The 24808-nt window shown below is 42.6% G+C and overlaps 1 protein-coding gene across 1 annotated transcript; it reads right to left on the reverse strand.

The window, feature by feature from the left end:
• Positions 1-37: 37 nt before the first annotated feature.
• Positions 38-24639, reverse strand: AMZ2 (archaelysin family metallopeptidase 2). Its single transcript, XM_074971154.1, has 7 exons — positions 24556-24639; positions 22113-22395; positions 20616-20789; positions 18486-18617; positions 4853-5016; positions 3366-3542; positions 38-2558 (listed from the first exon to the last, which is right to left on the reverse strand). The coding sequence occupies exons 2-7, from the start codon at positions 22393-22395 to the stop codon at positions 2412-2414; spliced, it is 1077 nt and encodes a 358-aa protein (XP_074827255.1). The 5' UTR covers positions 24556-24639; the 3' UTR covers positions 38-2411.
• Positions 24640-24808: the final 169 nt, after the last annotated feature.

Here is a 24808-nt window from a genome sequence, read left to right on the forward strand (position 1 = left end):
TCCAAATAAATTTGTTAGTCTCTAAGGTGCCACAAGGACTTCTCATTGTTTTCACCCACCTTGTCTCTCTAATATCCTGGAACCAACAGCGCTTACAACTGCACTGCATACAACCTTTTGTGAGGAAGCACTTTGCTCTGTTTCAATGAAACATTTAAAATCAAATTTCTCCCTCTCCGTTCAAACCCCCTCAGCCTGAAAATCCTGGCTGAGGAGAATATTCATGTTACACATGGGAATAGAGGTTCTAGTGAACTTGCCATCCATAGTTACCTTCCCTATGCATAAACTACCACTTAATCCTTGCAAGATTTCCCTTCACTCAATCATTCACACACACACTTTTTCTCCTTATTTCCAAAAATAAAATGGAGTTAAATAAATTGTGCCTGCATAGAAAGAGTCAACTGGGGCACAAGTAATTTTTCTGCTTTCGCTCACCATTTCTCAGCTATGTTTTCTGCATTTTATGGCACTCCCTGTGTTAGTGGAATAAGGAACCTTCACACCTCCTTTAAATATTTCAAACTAAAACTCATTGAAAATGGAGACTGGGAATACACTTTCTTTTTATGTAGAGGAAGAAATTCTGGTGCCTGTGAATGATCAGAGTATTTAAATACAAACATAAATGAACATTTAATTGTTAAAATATTGTCATTTAAAAAAAATCTTTATCCATATAAGATTTAGTCTTTTGGACCCACTGTAGTCTTTTGGAGTTTTCCATAGTTTTATCCCTAGTGATTGTCATCAAATATAAGCCAAACTTTAAAAATAGGACGAAAGCAGAGATGTAATGAACATCCTGTGTGGATTGATTATTCCAAAATTGGTGGAAACAAAAATCCACTAACAACATAAATAAAGGTTTACCTGCCTTTAACAATTGAAGTGCTAGGTGGCCTGGAGAGATTTGGACCTTGTTCTGCAAACACTTAAGCATGTGAGTAAACTTTATTCACCCAGGAAATCAGATTGACAACAATGGGAGTACTTATGTAAGACAAATTACTCCTGTGCCGAAGTGCCTGCAGGATTAGGCCCCGATCCTGCAATCTGATCTGCATAGATAGATCCGTGTTCCTGAGCAGACCACACCCTCCATTCAGTATAGTCTGCCCACATTGATCAGATTACAGAACCACAGACTCAGAATGGAAACTCTATGGGGCATGGATTATGTCCTTTTATTTAACTGTCACGTGTCATTTCCACAAGCACGGCACAATGGAAATAATAATAATAGCAATAAATATTAGAACACATTGTAAACTGATTTAAATTTCAAATCATATAATGTTCCTTTGGCATATATTTTTTCCGTTGGAATAAAATTGGTTTATTTATAAATTTAAATAGAAAGCTAATTACTCACAATGCATAGGGATTGGGAAGGGAGCACAAATGTACCTTTGTGAAATAAAGTGCAAAAATAATCCCGAAAATTGTACACAGTGTGAAATCTGGCCCACCAGACTTGCTCTGGGGTGATGATGGGAAGAAAGCAATTTAGCAGCAACAGACTAAGAAAGTGTCCTAACAGGATTATATAAAGAAAATTGAAAGCATAATTGGGTCTTGGTAACCATAATTAAAACAATACCCTGCCACGGGAAATTAAACCCATCACACACAACACATCAATTAAATCTGTACTGCTTTGTCTCTTTTAACCAGGTTCTTTTCATTCTGTTCCTAATTTAAAGTACCCAGACACCATTTCCTGATTCTCTAGGAGAAGACCAAGTAAAAACTCATTTTGGTCCTGATCCTGCAAATGACTCTACACAAACACACCCCAGTACCCACACGGAGACAACTGCAGGTTAGGGGCCTTTGCGTAGGGAATCTGTGCAGGTACTGGGGATGGACTCCTCTCCCTGATTTAGTGACAGTGCCTGGAGAACGAGCAGAACCGTTCCATATTTGCAGCTTCTGCTTGTGAAAACTGTGTCATCCTTACGTGGGGGTTTTGGCCACTGACTCCTCATTGTCCAATGCTCCTATTTTTCCAATGCTAGAAAAAAATCTAAATAAAATAAACACCACAATCCTCTGCAAACATTTAGAATATATATTTTAAAAACTACACTTTAGGCCCTGTTTACAAGATGTTAAATGTGCTTCTGTACATTACTGCAATTAAGATTAAAATGTACCTTGATTTCTGATATGAGAGCAGCAGAGACCAAATACTGTAAGGTCATGGCAGAAAGAGTTACTGTCTGGGGAAGGAGGGTATAAAGGTAAAATGTTCAGTGACAAAGGGATGGATTTTTATTTACAGATCCTTACAATACAGTGAATGACCCATATCAAGTTACAACAGTTTTAGAAGTAGTCAGCCTGAAAATAACTTTAAATAGAGGAGTATGTTTCCCCTTTGATACTACATACATCCTAGAGCTTTATTTCTGCAAGACATCAAGGCATTTTAATACCCACTCTCGACACTCCTTAAATGCTTCCACAGGTTTCAGCAAGCCCATCTTGGCTTCATTTCCGAGTTCAGCATCTATTCCACTACTATCTTCATCCATCCACCCAAGTAACGCCTAGAAAAGACACACAAGCTGAATGGCCATTCATGTTTCAGATGAACACTGCACCAAACTGAAATATTGAGAAACTCCAAAATTGTTCGCTCCCTCTCTCCATTATATTCTATTGGTAACAACAAACCCAATTTATATTGATTAGGATCTTTTCAGCAGGCCAACTGTGTATACAGCTATTCTGCCTTCCATCTTAAATACACAGAATTGTCAGTGTAAGTAGCTGCTTCTCTAGCTCACTACTTAGTAGAACAAGTAAACACTTAGTTTCCAATAAACCACCGGCCAGTATTCTGCATAAACAATTATCTTTCTTTGCATGTCTCAAACCACAGTTTCCTCCAGAGGCCATGAATGTCTGTGCTCCTGATTTCTTAGTCTTGTAAGTACTGCAATCGGGGACCAAAAAGGCACCAAGAAAAAAGCAGACACAAACTACAGTTTCCATAGCAATGTTTCAAATAAAGTGGCAGAAACAAACGCAAGCAAAACGTTTCTTCATTCTGCGCACGGTTGTGGGATTCACCACTCTAAGGGGTCAAAAGGTTAAAAACCTGTGCCTGGATAATGCATGCTAATTACTGGATAATCAAATGTCATGCTCTTTGGCATGAGAAAACAGCCACAGCGATCTGTAAAGAATTCCCCCATATATAGCGTTGCACAAGTAGTCAGGTGCATCATGACAGAGAAAGAAGATTCTCACTTTCTCTGAAGCATCAACTGTTGGCAGGGTGCTAGACCCGCAGGAGAAGTGGTCTGTTCCTCAGTGGCAAATCCTTTCATTAGTAAGCAAGATCTTTGTACCTGGTATCTCTCCACAATGTGAAAGCCAACGGCAGACTGCAACTTCCGCAGACAAATTGGACACAGGTCCAACGGGCGTCGGTCTGATTCCTCCAGGTGATTGGAACCCTGCATCACACACTGCAGCCACTGACAGTGATGGAGTCCAAAGATGTGCCCAATCTCATGGGTCAGAGTCTGAAACACAGGTCTTATTTTGCAAATTATTGTAATCTATATTTTCCCCTCTTTCTTCTACTCTCCCTACACTGGCAGTACCCATTATAGCACCTTACAAAATGGGCCGATGATAAAACGGTTCCACTTCCAACCCACTCCAAGACAGAGCAACAGACCTGGTACGGGGCTGGTACCAATTTTAGTTACAGAAAAATGAAGAGGATGGCCCCATAGTTAAGGAAAGGAGGTGAGTGTTCAATTCCCAGCCCTGCCACAAAATTCCTGTGTGAACTGGGTGAAGCACAATTGCTCTGTGCTTCTGTTCCTGAGCTGCAAAATGGGGATAGTAATACTTACTTTCTTCCATCCTTGTTCTGTATTGTGGATTTAGGCTCTAAGCTCCCTGAGCTAGGGACTGTCTCTTCCTATGTGTTTGTACTGCAGCTAGCACAGTGAGGCCCTAATTTCAGCTGGGGCTTCTAGACACTATTGTAATAAAAACAAGATATCCCGCTCCCCAGAATATGCTCAAGGGATTAAAAAAATGTTTTAATGTTTGTTTAAAAGGATAATTCTTCACACTTCTACATAGTGTTACCATCCAGGGAGCTCAAAGTACTTCACAAACAATAGCAAACTAAGACTCGCAGCCCCCAGTTGACCCACAGAGGTTGAGTTTACTGGCCTTCAAATTAAGGATTTACTGTATTTTATTTAATTCAGTCTGGGGGTACCCTGTGGCTGGGCTCTGGGGGGGATAGGAGTTTCAGGTGTATTAGCTGGTGTGGGGGCATGGCTGGGCTCTGCGGGGGGAGGGGTTGTAGGTGTCTGGCCCCCAGCTGGGCTCTGTGGGAGAGGGGACAAAGAAACAGGATTCTCATAGGGGTTTCTTTAACTCTGAAGGAATCTTTTTGTGTCTCTGTTTTGTTATAGACATACTTGCTGACAGGTATTTTTTAAAAAATTACCAAAATAATTGAAACTGGTGTGATTATGTAGTGTTATTCTGACAAATAAAATTTGCTGAATTTTAAAATATTGTATGCAGAATTTTAATTTTTTTGGTGCAGAATTCCCCCAGGAGTAATATACACAAGTGTAAGGAATATCAGCTTGAACATCCCACCTGATCTCAACTGCAGGGCTCGAGGATGAAGAGACAGATTCTGCTGTCATTTACACTGGTGTAACTCCATTGACTTCACTGGAGTTACTCCTGATTTACACCAGCAAGAGGAGAATTAAACCCTTAGAAACAAAAGCTATTTTTATTTCCAAATAGAAATGTAAGACTTTCAATAACTCTCTAGAGCCCAACAGGCACCCACCTTGCAGGACCTCAGAAGCAGCATACTGTTGATTGCAGGAGTATAATAGCCATCAAAAATTGAATAGTCTGCTGAGGGAAGCTTCTTGACATTCTGCAGTCTGCCTTTGTAGCTCGCACTATAAAAATCACTGTCATACCTGGCAAAGCTGAAGATCCCCATTCCTTAAGAAGAAATCAAAAAGGAATTCTATTAGAGAAGACACTGTCACAGTTCAGGTCAACTGCCCCTGTATTCTCGCTCCGTGGTCTCTTGAAGGCACCCACACTAGGCTTTTGGCTCCTCAGCCATCACCTCTTTTGAGCAGCCATCTCTCTCTCCCTCCTGACCAGGGGTTTTCCACTCTGTACAGTTCCCTGCTTACACTGATAGTCCCAGCAAGCCAGACTGCCTATAACATAGGGTGACCAGACAACAAATGTGAAAAATCAGGACGGGGGTGGGAGGTAATAAGAGCCTATATAAGAAAAAGACCCAAAAATCAGGACTGTTTCTATAAAATTAGGACATCTGGTCACCCTACTATAACAAGCCATCGTCTGCGCATTGGTTTTCCTGTGAAGACTCATGAACAGCGTAATTGCCAGCAGTTATAGGTTGATCCCTACCAAATTCACGTCTGTGAAAAACATGTCATGGACCATGGAAGAAGTCCTCCCCCATGAAATCTAGCTATTTGAGGGGAGGGAGAGGGGCAGGGCTGGGGGCACCCCAGCCAGGGACTCCTACTGTTCCCTGGGCTCCAGCTGCCCGGGTGGGATGGGACATACTCTTTCCCTGCACAGCTGCTTTCAGGGGGAGATCAGGCCTACCTCCGGGTATCTCCCCCTGCTGCAGGAAGCTCTGCGGCAGCAGTTGAGCTCTGAAGGCAGCACTGATGTGAGGCTGGCAATCCCACGACCCCCCTACAACAGCTCTGTGACCCTCCACCTCTTTTTGGGTTGGGACCCCGACAGTTACAACACCATGAAATTTCAGATGTAAACACCTGAAAATGTGAAACTGACTAATTTTCAAATCCTATGGCCATGAAATTGACCAGAATGGACAGTGAATTTGGTTGGGTCCTAGTTATAAGCTATCACACAGCTCCTTATAAGCAAGCACATTTATTCTTCAGGTGAAAGCATTACACAAAAAACATATTAAAACAATAAAAGAACCTGCATGCATGCTAATAAGCTCTCCAGAGGTCACCCACCAGTCTTATGGGGACTCAGTAGGCCAAAGTTCTTCCAACTCCTCCTTCGAAGGATTAGGGCCTCCTTTGGACAGAAGGTCCTGTTCATTTACTGGATAAGAAAGGTAGCCCTTAGACAGTTTAAACTCAGGCTATTTATCCAAAAGTCCTTTCTTGTCTGTTAGTTTCTGGAGAATCATAGAATTATAGAACTCGAAGGGAACACAAGAGGTCTTCTAGTCCAGTCCTCTCCACTCATGGCAGGACTAAATATTATCTAGACCATCCCTGACAAGTGTTTGTCTAACCTGCTCTTAAAAACCCCAAATGACGAAGATTCCACAACCTCCTTGCGCAATTTATTCCAGCACTTAACTACCCTGACAGTTAGGAAGTTTTTCCTAATGTTCAACCTAAACTGCCTTTGTTGCAATTTAAACCCCTTGTTTCTTGTCCTATCCTCAGAGGTTAATGAGAACAATTTACCTCTCTACTCCTTGTAACAACCTTTTATGTATATGATCCAGTTTGAACCAGAATATGTGAGCCTCTCGAGGTGGTGGTACTTCTCTGGGAGTGTTACCTGAGTGAATTTCCCTAATCGCTTCACCTATGTTCTTATTTCCTGGAGGAGTTGTGGTCGCTCTCCCCCATGAAATCGCATACAATTCATAGCCCACAATGATACATAAACTTACTGATCTGAAAGATATTGCAGGGAATTGACATATCTGTCACAGACACCACAAACACAACTGTGATGAAACTTATAATAATCTGAAGTCCTAGATTTGCTATTTTAAGTCAATGCCAAAAGAGCACTTCTATGTTTTGGGTTACATTGTGTTAGATACACAGAAGTCTTCAAACACGGGAAGCATCAAAATAAATAATATACATTGTACCCTGCATTTTAAAATCACCATTTTGCTTTGCCACGTGTTCTAGTGAATGTACCGTACCCTTCAGTTTATGGCTCAGCACAGAAGGACAAGTAGATCTACCCTGATCAATTTCTGAGCAAGCTAGCTACTGTTCAGCAGCCTACTGGTTTATAGCCCTGGAAGGCAGTACAAGTAAAAGCAACCTCTCAGAAGTCAGTAAAAGTATTTTACATGTACTACTAGCGACCTCTTCTGGTCAAAGAAGGGTTTGGCAGAGCTCAGAGCAAAGATCTGGGGGAAAAAAACAAAAAGCAAAAAAACCCTCTTGCACTCAGATTCCCTTCATGTTTAAAAGCCCAATTAATCTTACTCATGTTGAGTAGCATTTCCTCCTCTGTGTACTCCCACTGACGTTGGTGGAACTACTCGTAGGAGCAAGAGTTGCAGATGTAGGTGCTAAATAATTGTCACATATTGACAGTGTAATACAATCTTCAAAAACAGGGAAAACACATACTTAGGGTCCCATAGAGCATGATTGTGCACACACACTGTCTTTAAAAAAATATTACTGTTAATATTTTGCACTTATATAGTGTCTTTTCATCTTACCATGCTTTACAGACATTAATTTCGTGTAGGGATACACTGTGACACAGAGAGATTAAGTAACTTGTTCAAGGCCACAGAGAAAATCAGGGGCAAAGGCAGGATTAGTATCCAAAACACGTGGCTGCCTGTCTTGTACCTTAACCATAGGACAATATCATTGAAATGCATTATACGACGCAGGATCTATGCCACAAATATCGTACATTTCCTTTCCAAATAATGAATCCAGATCTTCCGTGCAGTGAGTCCAATATATTCCCATTGTGCTGATTTTTCTGAGTTGTCCAATCAAAATTATTGCAGGAATAATTGAAGTACAAGGCACCTTACTATTGAGCGTTTCCTGTATGAAACTTTAGCAAAGCTTTTGACACGGTCTCCCACAGTATTCTTGTCAGCAAGTTAAGGAAGTATGGGCTGGATGAATGCACTATAAGGTGGGTAGAAAGCTGGCTAGATTGTCGGGCTCAATGGGTAGTGATCAATGGCTCCATGTCTAGTTGGCAGCCGGTGTCAAGTGGAGTGCCCCAGGGGTCGGTCCTGGGGCCGGTTTTGTTCAATATCTTCATAAATGATCTGGAGGATGGTGTGGATTGCACTCTCAGCAAATTTGCAGATGATACTAAACTGGGAGGAGTGGTAGATACGCTGGAGGGGAGGGATAGGATACAGAAGGACCTAGACAAATTGGAGGATTGGGCCAAAAGAAATCTGATGAGGTTCAATAAGGATAAGTGCAGGGTCCTGCACTTAGGATGGAAGAATCCAATGCACCGCTACAGACTAGGGACCGAATGGCTAGGCAGCAGTTCTGCAGAAAAGGACCTAGGGGTGACAGTGGATGAGAAGCTGGATATGAGTCAACAGTGTGTCCTTGTTGCCAAGAAGGCCAATGGCATTTTGGGATGTATAAGTAGGGGCATAGCGAGCAGATCGAGGGACGTGATCGTTCCCCTCTATTCGACACTGGTGAGGCCTCATCTGGAGTACTGTGTCCAGTTTTGGGCCCCACACTACAAGAAGGATGTGGATAAATTGGAGAGAGTCCAGCGAAGGGCAACAAAAATGATTAGGGGTCTAGAGCACATGACTTATGAAGAGAGGCTGAGGGAGCTGGGATTGTTTAGTCTGCAGAAGAGAAGAATGAGGAGGGATTTGATAGCTGCTTTCAACTACCTGAAAGGGAGTTCCAAAGAGGATGGCTCTAGACTGTTCTCAATGGTAGCAGATGACAGAACGAGGAGTAATGGTCTCAAGTTGCAATGGGGGAGGTTTAGATTGGATATTAGGAAAAACTTTTTCACTAAGAGGGTGGTGAAACACTGGAATGCGTTACCTAGGGAGGTGGTAGAATCTCCTTCCTTAGAGGTTTTTAAGGTCAGGCTTGACAAAGCCCTGGCTGGGATGATTTAACTGGGAATTGGTCCTGCTTCGAGCAGGGGGTTGGACTAGATGACCTTCTGGGGTCCCTTCCAACCCTGATATTCTATGATTCTATGATTCTATGACAGGTCCCTGTGAAAAACAACGTAGTGGGACATTGAACCTTACTAGGCTATTTATGTCCTTTTGGATGTTATAATTAGCAATGTGATGATGAAGACACGAGGCCAGAGCCTCGCACGATTCTTCACTGAGAATGGAACATGACTTCTGTGGCACAACTGATTCACAGTGACTCAGAAAGGAGTGGATGACTCAGGTCTGTCAGACACAATTTACAAGGCTCTCTCCCCACATCCATGTGTGTAATTATCAGGGGCATTTGGTGCCTACTTTAAATTAACCACCCCAGGATGTTGTAAAAAACAAACACAGTCCATTTGAAAATCTATTCCTGCAGGATAAAATCCTGATGTCAACAATAGGAGTCCTGCATGTAAGAGGTCAGCAGGCCTATACCCCACATGATCAAAAGTTTCTACTGAGAATCATTGCTGATTTATAATAAAGAGAGAAGTGCTGTGTACAGCAAAAGCAGAAAGAGAAACAATAATGTACACACATAAGAATGTTCAGGGCCTTAACTCTGCAATGCAGCATGGGACTTCCACACCTGGCTCTCACTCCTCAGGTTTGAGAGGGGTACAAGTGACACAGGGGGAAAAAACTTTGCCCCGAGGGAGGAATTGCCTTGTGTTGCCCTATAATGACCCATCTAGCTGACCATGTAACAGCAATGATGGGCCTCCAAAAAGTATCCATCCATGCGTATCCTGTCAGAAGGATGGTTGAGTTAAAAGGTCCGGAGGATGGTAACGTTAAAATGGAGTGTGTGAAAGCAAAACTTTCCAGTCTCCCTAAGAGAGATGGCCCAGAAGGACACAGCCATTCCCAGGGAGAGGGACTGACATAAAAAAAATAAGTAAGATTACAATCACAGTTAAAGCTCCCCTTGCACATAAAGAAAACGCAGTACAATATAAACAAGTAGCGAAAAGGGCAGGTGCCCACTATACCTAGGGGTCAAAAGGAGAGCTCTAGCTCTGCATTTCCCAGCTGTGTGTGTGTGTCACGCTCTGACATTCCCCTAATGAGCTTTAGATCTGATGATTTTCCCTGTGTGGTTTTCTTCATGACACAAAACAGTACAGATCCTGATAGGTACCAGTCATCTACACTACCCAATAAAGTCAGCAGGTGTTACAGTTATTCAGCACCTCTGAGGAATTTCACCATCATGTTTAAGTTTACAGACAAAAAATGAAGACTGCCAGACATTAAACGTAGCTTGAGAACTTGGAGTGGGATTCACAACAGTACTTAGGCACCTAAGACATACTTTTGGCTCCCCTGCAATCCACAAAATTCCCATCAAACTTTGTAAGTGCCTAAACTCACTGGACACCTAAAGTTTTTCAGGGTAAAAGTTCACTACCACGGTGAAGTAATGCTAAATTCTATAGTGCAGGAGCCCTGCAGAAATGAACTCAAGTGGTAATTCTACAAATGGTGAGAGAGTCTCCAAAACTTGTGCATGATGTCGTCATAAGATAGGTTTTGAATATGGGTACTTCAACATTTTCCCAGTACATTTTATCTAATTGAAAATCTGCACAACAGCAATTATGAGTCAGGCTACAGTTTAGTCACAGAGGTCACGGAATCCATGACTTCCAGCGAACTTCATGACTCCAGCCTATGGTGGTTGGGAGCTGCAGGGTACCCCATCGCCCGTGGGGGCAGGGAGCTGTGGGGTACCTCTGCCAGCTCTGGCGGCCCCTGGAGCTCCAAGCCACCACAGGCGGCAGGGTAACTCACAGTTCCTGGCCACCGCAGGGGAACCCCCAGATCTCCCAGCCACAGCGGGGGAACCCCTGAGCTCCCAACCCCCATAGGAGCTGCTGATGGAACCCCCAAACTCCTGGCCACCATGGGCAGCGGGGAACCCCCAAGCTCCCAGCCACCACGGGTCCCTGGAGCTGCGGGTGGTGGGGTGCCCTGTAGCTTCCAGCCCCCACAGGCAGCGGGGGATCCCCAGAGCTGCGGGGGGCAGGGGTACCCAGCAGCCCCCAGCTGCTGTAGGCATCTCCTAGCCCCTGCGCAGCTGCCCCACTTCAGGCAGTGTGGGGACCCGCAGATCCCCATTTTGTCATGGATATATTTAGTAAAAGTCAGAGACAGGTCACGGCTTCCGTGAATTTTTCTCTTTTGCCCATGACCCGTCCCTGACTTTTACTAAAAATATCCGTGACAAAAACTTAGCCTTAATTATGAGACTTTACACATTAGCAATAAATACACATATTGTATCAGCATAAAACACCATGTAAACAACTAAAGTTCATCCAAAGAACACATGCAGTTAGTCAAAAAGCCCCTGGTGCTGCATGTAAAATATTGTTTTTACAACATTAATATTCTCCACAAACTTCAAATAAAGTGTTAAAGACTCCAACAGATTATTTTACACGTCTCAAACTTCACTCAGATTTTAAATTTAGAGTTTGCAAATTTGGAATGGTATCAGGTGATTTACTGTATAATAAGGGATTACAGACTTCTCTCCTAAACCAGGATTATGAACAAAGGTGCACAATGGGACATTTTCTGTCTACTTAATGTCAGAGAGATAATATGGAGAGTTACCACTATTTCTTAGTTAATTTCAGCAATTGCATATGGGCTTCTTTGGCACAGGAGTTTATGCTCAATTAGCTGAATTTTCTGAAGGGTCTCAGCCACAGGCTTGAGTCACCATTGTATTACTCCAGTTTTAAAGCTGGCATAACTCTGCTGAAACTAGATGAATGGAGTTACACCACTGCCAAAGGGACATTTAGCAATGGGGAAATCAAGCCCCAAATCTTTATCTTTGAACCCACTGTTCGGCCATGGAAAAATTTGCAATTTGAGCACAAACAGCATTTGCTTCGCATTCACCATTCATCTGAGTGGACACCAAACACAAACAAATGTTGTCACAAATATATGGACCACTGTTGAAGATGTGGTCTATGTCACAGAAACCAAACACAATGATCCATACTGCCATGCAATTAAAAAACAATTATTAAAACAACCAACTACAAAGCCAGAAGCCACGTTTGATCCTTACTTTATGTTAATCTGTTTAAATTGCTCATGAAAGACTGAGAGAAGAAAACTTATTTGTTTTTATTATTATATTTTCATCAGGTTTAGACAGATTTTTGCCTCCCCAATCTATTCATTTTAATTACCCAGTTGTTGTATAGGAAGCTTAGGCACCTCACTCAGCTTGGTGGATGGCAGGGATATTCTTGGATTTTCTAGGTGCCAGAAGTGAGGTGCTGTGTTGTGTTTTAATGCCTAAGTCCCTTCATGGATCCCACCCTCTATGCTTAGCCACTGAATAGAATGGGTGCAATTTCCTTTTTAGAATCTCTGCCCTTTCTGAAGCACAGCTACATGAATACAGATTGCTATTGTTAAATGCTATTCCAGGATAAGCAAACGCAGCACACATTATGGTGCAGGTGGAATTCCAACTTCCATTCTAATCACTCCTTTTCAATTAATAATTATTTTCTTAAATTAATTTCTTTTAGGCTGAAATTCTACAGGCTTTGTTGAAGCTCAGGGGTATTTTGCGGCTGTGTGTGTATAAAGTTTTATTAAAACCAGTGCAGACATTTTGACATTTAATAATAAAAAAAAGACCTCTTCCAGGATGTATTATAGATTGTATTAGTCTTTTACAGCCTCCAAAAGCATGGGAGGTGCCTTGCAGTATCAATCAGAAGACATAGGCCTTGCCTCAAACAATGTGCAATCTTGACCCTGAGCACCTCCATCTCCCACTGGCTGCAGAGTCTCTCAGCATCTCCCAGGATTGGACCATACTTTATAATGCACAAGAGCAGGGGATAGAGTTAAGGCTGAGCTTTCAACTTTAATGCAGAGATTCCGACTGATGGCTTAATTTTTCAGTGTTAAAACTGCACTATTACAAAATATCATAAAAAGAGTATTTAAAAAGTTACCTAAAAGCGTAGATGGGGCTGTTCCAGGCAACTCTGGAAGTTTATGTTTCTATTTCAACTAAAGAGATCTAGTTCTTGATACTTGTCTCATTTTGGGTTCAGAGGTCATCTCCACCTAATAAAAATGCACTCTGAAGGCATATTTTGTGGCAGGCAGGCAGTTCTGAAGTTAGGACTCTAGTAGCACTGGGAAACACATCCTTTCAAGGCAGCTCTGGATATCAGTGGATGAGCTTGTGCACTGGGCCTATGTGCGTGGTCCCTGCATTTAGTTTAGAATTTGGGTCATTGTTTTGGTCCTGTTTTATTTTTGTCTTATTCCATTTGCTCATTTTGTTTTATTTTTGGTTTGGAGTTGTTTTATATTTTGACTAACATTTGGTTTTCCCAAGTTGTTGGTCATAGCCATATTAGGGCCAATCCTGAGACTGATGTCAGTGGCAAATGAGCACATTTCAAAACCTCCCAGAATTGGGCCCTAAGCTGTATTGCCTAGTTCAGGAATGTACTTAACTATGGGGCTAACTTTAAATGTGTGAGAAGTCTAATTCAAGTCCACAAGGCTACTCACAAACTTAGTCACATGCTTAAGTGTCTTGCTGACATGGAGCCTGTGCCAGGTATTTTCACAGGTGATATATAAATAATTTAGATTCTTCATTTCTGGAGTCACCTGGCCAATATAGGGGAAATAAAAATGAAAAAAGAACACTGAAATGGAAAAATACTGTTTAAATTAAAAATATACATAATGGGGCCAAAATCCTAACTATGAACCTTTTCTCAGGTGAACATGATAAGTCAATAGATTCTAACTTATTTAAAAAAATACTGTTTGAAAAGAATCTCAATTATAAAAGGAAGAATCAACATATATAAAAATTCCAGATTCACCACACGTGTAAATAAAGGCAATTCCACTGATTTCTATAAAAAGAAAAGGAGTACTAGTGGCACCGTAGAGACTAACCAATTTATTTGAGCATAAGCTTTCATGAGCTACAGCTCACTTCATGGGATGCTGTAGCTCACGAAAGCTTATGCTCAAATAAATTGGTTAGTCTCTAAGGTGCCACTAGTACTCCTTTTCCTTTTGGGAATACAGACTAACATGGCTGCTACTCTGAAAACTGATTCTATGGGAGTTTGGCAAACAGAGGGCTTGCTGTATCAGGTCCATAAGCTGGTAATTGAAGAATGAGTTAAATCAGAAGCACCTATGCAAACTAGATTTGATTGCTAGCAATCATAGATTCATAGATATTTAGGTCAGAAGGGACCATTATGATCATCTAGTCCAACCTCCTGCACAATGCAGGCCACAGAATTTCACCCACCACTCCTGCAAAAAACCTCACCTATGTCTGTGCTATTGAAGTCCTCAAATCGTGGTTTAAAGACTTCAAGGAGCAGAGAATCCTCCAGCAAGTGACCCGTGCCCCATGCTACAGAGGAAGGCGAAAAACCTCCAGGGCCTCTTCCAATCTGCCCTGGAGGAAAATTCCTTCCCAACCCCAAATATGGCGATCAGCTAAACCCTGAGCATATGGGCAAGATTCACCAGCCAGATACTACAGAAAATTCTTTCCTGGGTAACTCAGATCCCACCCCATCTAATATCCCATCACAGGCCATTGGGCCTATTTACCATGAATATTTAATTACCAAAACCATGTTATCCCATCATACCATCTCCTCCATAAACTTATCGAGTTTAATCTTAAAGCCAGATAGATCTTTTGCCCTCACTGCTTCCCTTGGAAGGCTGTTCCAAAACTTCACTCCTCTGATGGTTAGAAACCTTCGTCTAATTTCTAGTCTAAATTTCCTGGTGGCCAGTTTATATCCATTTGTTCTTGTGTCCACATTGGTACTGAGCTTAAATAATTCCTCTCCCTCTCTGGTATTTATCCCTCTGATATATTTATAGAGAGCAATCATATCTCCCCTCAACCTTCTTTTAGTTAGGCTAAACAAGCCAAGCTCCTTGAGTCTCCTTTCATAAGACAAGTTTTCCATTCCTCGGATCATCCTAGTAGCCCTTCTCTATACCTGTTCCAGTTTGAATTCATCCTTCTTAAACATGGGAGACCAGAACTGCACACAGTATTCCAGGTGAGGTCTCACCAGTGCCTTGTATAACGGTACTAAAACCTCCTTATCCCTACTGGAAATACCTCTCCTGATGCATCCCAAGACCGCATTAGCTTTTTTCACGGCCATATCACATTGGCGGCTCATAGTCATCCTATGATCAACCAATACTCCAAGGTCCTTCTCCTCCTCCGTTACTTCTAATTGATGTGTCCCCAGCTTATAACTAAAATTCTTGTTATTAATCCCTAAATAATCAGACTCTGGAGAAATAGACAGAGCTAGTTACACTGTGCTTTGGACAGATGTCAGTCCAAAATCTACTTGAACTTACGTCCAGCAATCCCCAATGAAATCAATGCAGCTGTTCAATTATAACTGAGTACAGCATTGGGCCCATGGCAAGATTGCTCTTCATGCCAACTAAGCCTTGCAGTTAAAATATACATGCCCACTAAGCCCTGCCATTAAGCAAACCATTTTACCCAGTCACTGGCCAGATCAGATTTTTCAAGCATACATGTTTTTGGAATAGCTGAGAAAATGTTTAATATTTTTGCTTTGAATAACACAGGCACTCTATTTTATGGTGAAAAAGACAAAGAGCAATATTTTGAGGTGTAGATTTTGGGTATCATAGACTAAAGGCTGAAGCGAACTCATGCTGCAAACATGCAAACACAACAGAGAGGGCCTGAGTTTCCTTTCACTAATGCAGGAGTCACTTCATTGCCCTTGATGTACTGACTCCTAATTTACAGTGATGTGACACCAGACTCAGTACCAAACAGTCTAAATGTTATGACTTTATGCATTTAAAAAAAAAATCATATTAACAATCTTTTGTTTTTCTTGCAACAGAAAACCACAAGATAGAGACTAAATTAGTACTCCTTGGGAACCCCAAATTCTGATTTATGTGACCAGGAGATTTAGGAGTACAAGACAGACTAGATCATAACACTGCAAGGGTTTTTTTTTTTTTAAGTTATTTTCGTTTAAAATTGTACACAACACAACATCTGCTGAGTGACTAACCTGTTAAAGTCTTTCTTATTTCCAGTATACCTAGTGAAAGACATCGCCCATATCTTAGCCTGTTAGGTAAAGTGTGTGATAGTTCTTAGTGTACTCAAGACTGGGAGTCACCCTGTTATCCCCTACCTCCAGCGTGAGGAAGTCCTGCCAGTGCCTGGCTGGACGTCATCTCCCTAACACCATCAGCCTTTCAGCCACTCAAGCACTCTCCTCTGGACTATGCCAGCCCTAACTTCACCTTGCAGGTGAACAGTAGGTACACCCCAGTCCCCAAGTCCCTTTGGATCATTCCCCTGCAACACTGGCAACTCATAGAAATCCCAGATCCTCTGCTCTCAAAGGAGCAGTGTATTCCAGTTTTATCTTAAACCACCACTCCTGTAAACCACAGAGCCCTTGTGAGTTCTGAAATAAACCTAATATTGTTTTATTAGAAGAAAGAATAAAGATTTAACTAGAAACAAGAGAGAGCAGTGGAAACATACAATTACAATGCAAAACAGAACCACAAAATGTGAACTTGGGTCTATATTTATTAATAAATACCTTTCCTACCAAATAAAGTAGGTTTTCCCATAGGTGTCGACTTCTTCTGGCGCCAGTCAGTGCTCGACCCCCCTCTGCCCCGGCCCAGCCCTGACTCCACCCATGCCCTGCCCCCATTTCAACCCCTTCCTCAAATCCCCGCCCTGGCCCCGCCTCTTCCCCACCTCCTCCCCTGAGCGCGCCACGTGCCCGCTCCTCCCCCATCCCTCCCAGAGCTTGCTACAGCTGTTTGGCCGGGGCAAGCGCTGGGAGGTAGGCGGAGGAGTGGGGACGCAGTGTGCTCAGGGGAGGAGGAGGTTAGGCAGGGCGGGAAGGGAAGCTTGGCTGCCGGTAGGTGCAGAGCACCCACTAATATTTCCCTGTCAGTGCTCCAGCCCTGGAGCACCCACAGAGTCGGCACCTCTGGGTTTTCACTGCAAAGTTCAGTCTGTTGCAGAGCTGTCTGGTTTAGCAAGAACCATGATCCAAACATGCATGAAAACACCCTCATTCCACAAGTTTCAGAGTAGCAGCCGTGTTAGTCTGTATTCGCAAAAAGAAAAGGAGTACTTGTGGCACCTTAGAGACTAACAAATTTATTTGAGCATAAGCTTTCGTGAGCTACAGCTCACTTCCTCAGAACTTCCTTAGTGAATGGATCTAGAGGGTTTTTCCTCCTGTTATACTGAAACCAAACTTTTGTTTCTATTCAGAGGCAGGGCAAACCCCTGTCTTGTTGTAAAGTCCCTTTTTTTACCTTCAAGTGGTTTCGATTGTTTGCAGTTGCCTCTGATGGTTTCCCATTCAAAGTCTTACTATTGCACAAAGCTAAACTCAGCCTTGCATTGCATCCTCAGCTAAACAGCAAGGGGTGACAACTCCCCCATCCTAGAATAGGCATTACCCCAGTGACTAATTTTTACTGCAAGTCATAAAGCATTCTCTCTCATTTTATATATATATATCCATCCCATACATACATCTCACAATGATTACAGAAGACTCATAACTAGTCAAGATTCATAGATACCTTACATGTTTCTCTTTATGGATAAATATCCTGTACAACATGTTTGGTGTATTGAGTTTGTCTGAGGTGAGAGTTGTCTGCAAAGAACAGAGGACCGTTGCCAAGGGATCTTAGTGTCACTGAAGGTCCTGAGTCTTTGTAGCAGCAACTCACTATTTTTGGCTGTTCTTTTTCAGCCCACCCTCTGCCTGTGGCAGTAAGGAATAAAAAAAAAAAAATAGGTGATTTGGACAGACATTGACATGTTCTGAGCTGGGTTTCAGTTCTTTGGGCAGCAAAGCCTTCTTTATTTGCATAAGATTTTATTTGAAAAAGAAAAATGCACTGTTTCCAGAGTATGAAAAATGACATCTTGAAAATGTAAATTCAATTTCTTTGGTACTTCTGTAACTCTCTAAAAACAAACAAACAGAAACCAACACCAACCCAACTGTGTCAACCAAAAAATCCCCTTTAGGGCTGCGAACTTATCCAACGAGATTCGGTATAGAAAGGGAAACATATTTAAAGTTATGAACAAAGTTTTAGGGATTTTTCTTTTAACAGTGGATCAAAAATGTTTCTTACTTTTTGACTGTCTTTTGAATGTAGTGATTTTGAACTGTATGAGTTTGAACAATATCACACACTATTTTTAAAATTATATGCCCATAAATTATACATCAATTCAATTCATATTTATCCCATATTTATCATATTTTATACACATTTTAATTTGATTTCTTTTCATAGTAAATTGATTCCTAGCATTTTGGAGTCATTTTAGTTTTCTCCACTGATATACTCCTGACATAAAATTGAATACCTTCTGTCAAAGAGGCTTGTCCAAAGACAAAATTCCAGGACTCCCTTGGATAAAGATCTATCATTGTTATCCCAACAATACAGAAAGCATCTTCTTTTGGCTTTTTCTTCTTTAGGTATTTCAAGAGGTCCCCTGCATAAACAACAGAAAACAACTCCCTTCAACAGAAGCATGAGTCACCACAGAAGAAAGCTGTGAAAGCAGTCGGAAGATTACACTAGTGGTTCTCAACCAAGGGGGTACTCAGAGGTGTTGCAGGGGATACATCAACCCATCTAGATATTTGCCTAGTTTTACAACAGGCTACATAAAATGCAGTAGTGAAGTCAGAACAAACTAAAATTTCATATTGACAATGACTTATTTGTACTGCTCTATATACTATACACTGAAATGTAAGTACAATATTTATATTCCAATTGATTTATTTTATAATTAGATGGCAAAAATAAGAAAGTAAGCAATTTTTCAGTAATAGTGTGCTGTGCCACTTTTGTATTTCTAGGTCTGATTTTGTAAGCAAGTAGTTTTTAAGTGAGATGTAACTTGGGGGTACACAAGACAAATCAGACTCCTGAGAGAGATACAGTAGTCCAAAAAGCTTAAGAGCCACTGGATTATGCCATGTAGGGGTCCAGCCACATTATCAATCTGGAGCCACTAATGCTGCTAACATGAGGTCAGACCCTCTAAACCCTCCATACACCAATTTCCATTGGAAGTTCTGCTTGCAGGATTGGTCTCAGGATAAATCGGGGCTTGTCAACACACTGTATTAGTGCACAGAAAGCTACAGCACACTAGAGGCTTGTCTACACTCGCAATTTACAGTGCTGTAACTTTCTTGCTCAGGGGTGTGAAAAAAGCACCAATGTAGACAGTGCACCAGCGCTAGTAGCCACACTCCCAGCCCTGGTAGCTACACCCTTTGTGAAGGTGGGTTTTTTTAGAGCGCTGGGAGAGCTCCCACGACCACTCAAGGCACTGAACTTTGCCAGTGAACAAGGCACTGGCTTTGCCAGTGTAGACTAGCCCTAGCTTGCTGTGCACTAAGTTGCCAGGTGGACCCTGCTAAAGGGCACTGAATGTTCCATAGTGAGCTTTGGCAAAGCAATAAGCCTAGACAAGCCCTTAGGGTAAATAATATTTTTCTATTCATTGCAGTGAATTATTGTTTTACAAGAGTGGTCAGGCTGCTTAATAAAGGTAGATGCTTGAATCTATTGCAGGTTAAAAGTCCTAAAAGTCAGAGGGACACTTGGTGGTCTCAGCAAAGTTTCTAGTAGTCACATCACAAAAATCACTACCATGACCGACATTCTAAGGGTCAAAAAAGATAGAGTTAGAAACATAAGATCGGCCATACTGGTCAGATCAAAGGTCTGTCTAGCCCAGTATCCTATCTTCCAACAGTGGCCAATGCCAGGTGCTTCAGAAGGAATGAACAGAATAGGTAATCATCGAGTGATTTCATAGCAATATCCAAAGAAAATGTAGCTCAGTCTAAACTAGCTGGACGTCTATTTGATCTTTAGACTCATACAATACATTTGTGTTAGTTTTAAATAACTATTGTTCAAGAGAAAACTACTTGGCTAGCTGACCATTTGGTTAGTTTAGGGAACTTAGTGATCAAGCCTGAATGCACTACCAGGCATGTGTTATATCGATACAGCAGAATGACTCAGCTGCTTTTTTGAGGCCTGATTTGGATGCCCTTATTTGAATGAATAATCCCACTGATAGCAACGGAACTTCTCACATGAATAAAGGTTGCAGAATCAGGTCTGAAACCAGAGCTGAGATTAGGATCTCGCTTTACTGAGTCCTAGACTTATGCTCAAACAACTAAACCACACTTCTCCACTACACTGTAAGTCACATGACTGGAGATTCTGGTGAGCTGCTAACAAAGAATCTGAAGTTATCCATCCTTCTCTCTGTCTGCCTATAGCACTGATATAATCCCCCACTGTAGTAGCTGAACACCGCACAATCTTTAATGTATTTATCCTCACAACACCCCTGGCTTAGAGTTTCAAGAAACTCAGAGTTCATTTTTTTATTATCCCAATCTTTTAGCAATGAGGCGATTCCAAACTTGATGCTGTTCTTCTCCTCCCTACATACCTGCATGAATCTGTAGATTACATGTGTACTCATTCACTCGAAAACCACAACCTGTGTGTGAAACAGGAATCGGCTCCAGGATTTTTACAGATAGGCCATAGTAAAAGGCTTCACAATAATCCTTCAACCATTTCATATAATCCTCCGTACTAACTTTAGTGTCCCCAAACGAACCTATATAAGCAGTCCAAAATAACATCAGGTTATAAACCTGGTATGGCAGTTCATTCAGTCAACTCATATTTTTTAAAAATCCCCCAAAAGAATGATAACTTTAATATTCCCTCTTATTTCAGGTCTGTTAATGAACATCACATTCACCCCAAGTTATCAAAAGAAAATACAAGCAATATTATAGAACACGGCACAAACACAATTGTAACCTTTCACCATTTCCATGCAAATCCAAGAATGCCTCTCTTTATTTTATTAACTTCTATTCCCTTAGCCCAAAAACAAAGTGACAAAGTTATTCTACTGCAATACTCCAAGATACTATATCTCATAACAATGATAAAGCCATGTTTGGGACAATTATTGTACAGTAATGAAGTGGGAGGTTTGTTTGTTTTTTAAATAAGGGCATTGTTTATCACTGTCAAGTGCTGTGATACATGATATTAAAAACAGCCAAACAGTACAATGCTACCCACAAGAGGCAACACAGAAACTGACGTCAGTGCTGTAGACTGCAATAGTGAATCCATTACTCATAACTGTAATTAAAATTTCAGCTTCAAGAGTAATGGCAACTCCCATAAACAGCTGATCAAATATGGATGGAGTAGGGAAACTGAAGGACTGAGGTTTAGCATATTGTATTTGTTTGTTGGTTTGTTTTTACCTTCAATGGGTTTCTTTTCCCAAGATTATGACTGTTCCTGTTTTTCTTAAAACACAATTTTCTACACAAGTTAATCAAAAACTGTGAAAGCTACCAGGAAATAGACTTAAATCAATCTATATTATTTACTGTGATCCTCAAAAACATCTCTGTGCAACGCACTACAGAAAAAAACATATTAAATAACAGTAATTTGCATTTCTATAGCACCTTTCATCCAAAGGAATCAAAGCACATTGTAAACATTGATTAAGCTTCACAACACTCCAGTAATGCTTAATTAAGTATTTACCATTTTAAACATGGGTAAACCGAGGCACAGAAGGACCTAATCCTACAAGTATTTATGGATAACTTTAACCTCTACTCACATGAGCAGTTCCATGGACTCTAATAGGACTACTTGGATGAGTAAAGTTAAGCTCATCCATAAGTGCTTGCAGGATCTTTCCATAACACCATAGCTGAATGTCTGAATCAGGAATAAAACCCAGGCGTCCTGACTGCTCTAACCACTAGACCACTTTGTCTGAGATCTATTATGAAGTCTTTTTATTTGACAATTGGAACATATAACCTAATTAGTTCATATTTAATGGGACAGGCATATTAAAGACAGATGGTTTGGTTCAGCGATCACAGTTAGACATTACCAATGGGCTGTACATAAATGGCATTTTTCTGAGATGTCAGTCTGCTTCTGCAAGGATCGTTATAAAACTGTTCAAAGTCCTGGGTGGGCTCAGGGTGTGAGGAGATCCAGTCTGACTCCGAATGCAGAGTGATGGGTCTGAAGAGAACACTGTTTGGCTGAAATGCTTCATTCAGCAAACACTTCTCCCTTGACTCAAGATTCTCATACAGCTTCACAAGCTGCGTGTTCTTGGAGATTAATGCTGTCTTCAGGACCTGCTCAGAATGTTTAATTACCTTCATCTGACCAAAGGGAAAGAGAGAAAAGACCAAAAGCATTTATAACATCCAGGTTTCATACCTAGCACGTATTATAAAGAGCCTCCTTCCTTCCTCGACCACCACCTGATGACCCCCAACCTCTCATTCCTTTTCTGAGGAGCTGGTAAGCTAACAAGCTGTTTTCCGCAGCCTGCTGCTAGCTAACCAGCCAGGATTGTTCAGGCACAGGCCATTTAGCTTCCTCTTTTCCCTACCATTTCCATACCCAGCCCCCAAACACACAAGCAGCTTCTGCTTTTTGGAGGGGAGCGGGAGGGGACCAGCATGGGAAAGTTTTGCTGCGAACTCACAATTCCCAGTCTAGTTCTATGTATTATGTCATTCCCTCACTTCATTCTCTGCTTTAAAAAATCCCTGTTGCTACTATACCAAGTCCTCCTTTTCTTTTTAGATCAGTCTAGTGGCTCTCACTGCAACAAGATCTTTAGAACTGATTCCGATCTCACTTGCTCCAGTGTAAAAAACAATGTAACTCCCTCAGCTGACTTCAATAGGTTTACGCTGATGTAGGAGAATCAAGACCAGGAAGCTGTTTCTTCTGTAAGTTTAGGCAATGCTATCAATGACTGGCTGAACGAAAGGCATTGTGACAAAAACCCCCACAAACAATTCATCATTATGTAGTGGGTGAAGCACTTATCAGTATAATACAAATGGATGCCAATTTCCCCGCCCCCAAGGACACTTCTGTTAATCATCCACCACTTAGGATAGTATCTTGCTATCTCATCTCTTGTATCTTCATCTGTGATTAGCAGACTCTGGGTCTGAATGCTCGACTGCAAAGTATTAAGATGGCTTTGATAACAATTGTGCCTGCACTGCAAGGTGCATTAGGAAATATAAAGTAGACTCAAAAATTAAGAGTAGAACACAATATAGACATATATGTGTATTTTATTTAAACACACTTTTGATTGTACTCATTGCCGTTTTTTAAATGAGAAAAAGAAAAGTATCAGATGCAGAGAAGGGGGACAACTTTTTTATCTGTGTTGTTCAGACCTCAAAGGGGGACACTGAAATTCAACCCCTTATCCCTACACACCCTGTCCCAGGGTGCATGGGGTTAGTGCAGAATCCACCTCACACCCCCAAACACATATCCCTAATCCCATAACCACACACCCCACAACAACCCCAATTACTTCCCCACACAGATCCCATTACATTCCACCACAGCCACACATTGTGCACAACCCACATTACATGTCCCACACATCAGTCCCAGCACTCCTCCCACACCCGTCCCAGCATCCCCCCTAGCTAGGGTTGCCAACCCTCTGGGATTGTCCTGGAATCTCCAGGTTTCAAAGTAGCAGCCGTGTTAGTCTGTATCTGCAAAAAGAAAAGGAGGACTTGGGGCACCTTAGAGACTAACCAATTTATTTGAGCATAAGCTTTCGTGAGCTACAGCTCACTTGATGCATCCGATGAAGTGAGCTGTAGCTCACGAAAGCTTATGCTCAAATAAATTGGTTAGTCTCTACGGTGCCCCAAGTACTCCTGTTCTTTTTGCTGGAATCTCCAGGAATTAAAGGTTAAGTCATCTGATGAAACCTCCAGGAATATGTCCAACCAAGGTTGGCAACCCCTCGCCCCTCACAGTGGCCCACACACCCTCCCAGCATCCCCCAACCATACACCCCTCCCAGGGTTGCCCCTTGCCCCCACAGCATGGCTCCCACACCTCTCCCAGCATCCCACAACGCTGCCAGCATCCCCCTCGCTCCCCTCCCAGCATTCCCTGACCTCCACAGCACCCCCTGCGCCAGAACCCTGCCAGCACCCCCGCCCCAGCCACAGAACCCCCCACAACCCTGCCAGCACCCCCGCCCCCCCCACAGAACCCCCCACAACCCTGCCAGCACCCCCGCCCCAGCCACAGAACCCCCCACAACCCTCCCACCCCCCCCCCACAGAACCCCCCACAACCCTCCCAACACCCCCCGCCCCACAGAGCACCCCGTACCCCCCACAACCCTCCCAACACCCCCTGGCCACACAGCGCCCCCCACAACCCTCCCAACACCTCCTGCCCCGCACAGCACCCCCTACCCCCCACAGCACCCCCACAACCCACCCAACACCCCCTTCCAGCATTCTGCAGGTCCCACTCACCTCACCTCACCCCCGGCCCGGCCCGGCCCGGCCCGGCCCCACACCGCCCCGCCCAGCTGCCGGGCCTGGGCGCGGCCTTACCCTCCTACCCTGGCGCCCGGAGGCGGGGTGCGGCCTTGCCCGCTCTCCCAGCGGCGCCGCAGTCGGGAGGGCGGTTCCCGCCCCGCGCCGCCAGTCCGGCCCCTAACGCGTCAGAAATCGTGGGCGGTCAGAGCGGCTGCTGGGGGGAGAGCGGCCGGAGCTCTTCTTCGGA

This window comes from Natator depressus, chromosome 14 (genome assembly GCF_965152275.1).
Source record: "Natator depressus isolate rNatDep1 chromosome 14, rNatDep2.hap1, whole genome shotgun sequence".
NCBI lineage: Eukaryota > Metazoa > Chordata > Testudines > Cheloniidae > Natator > Natator depressus.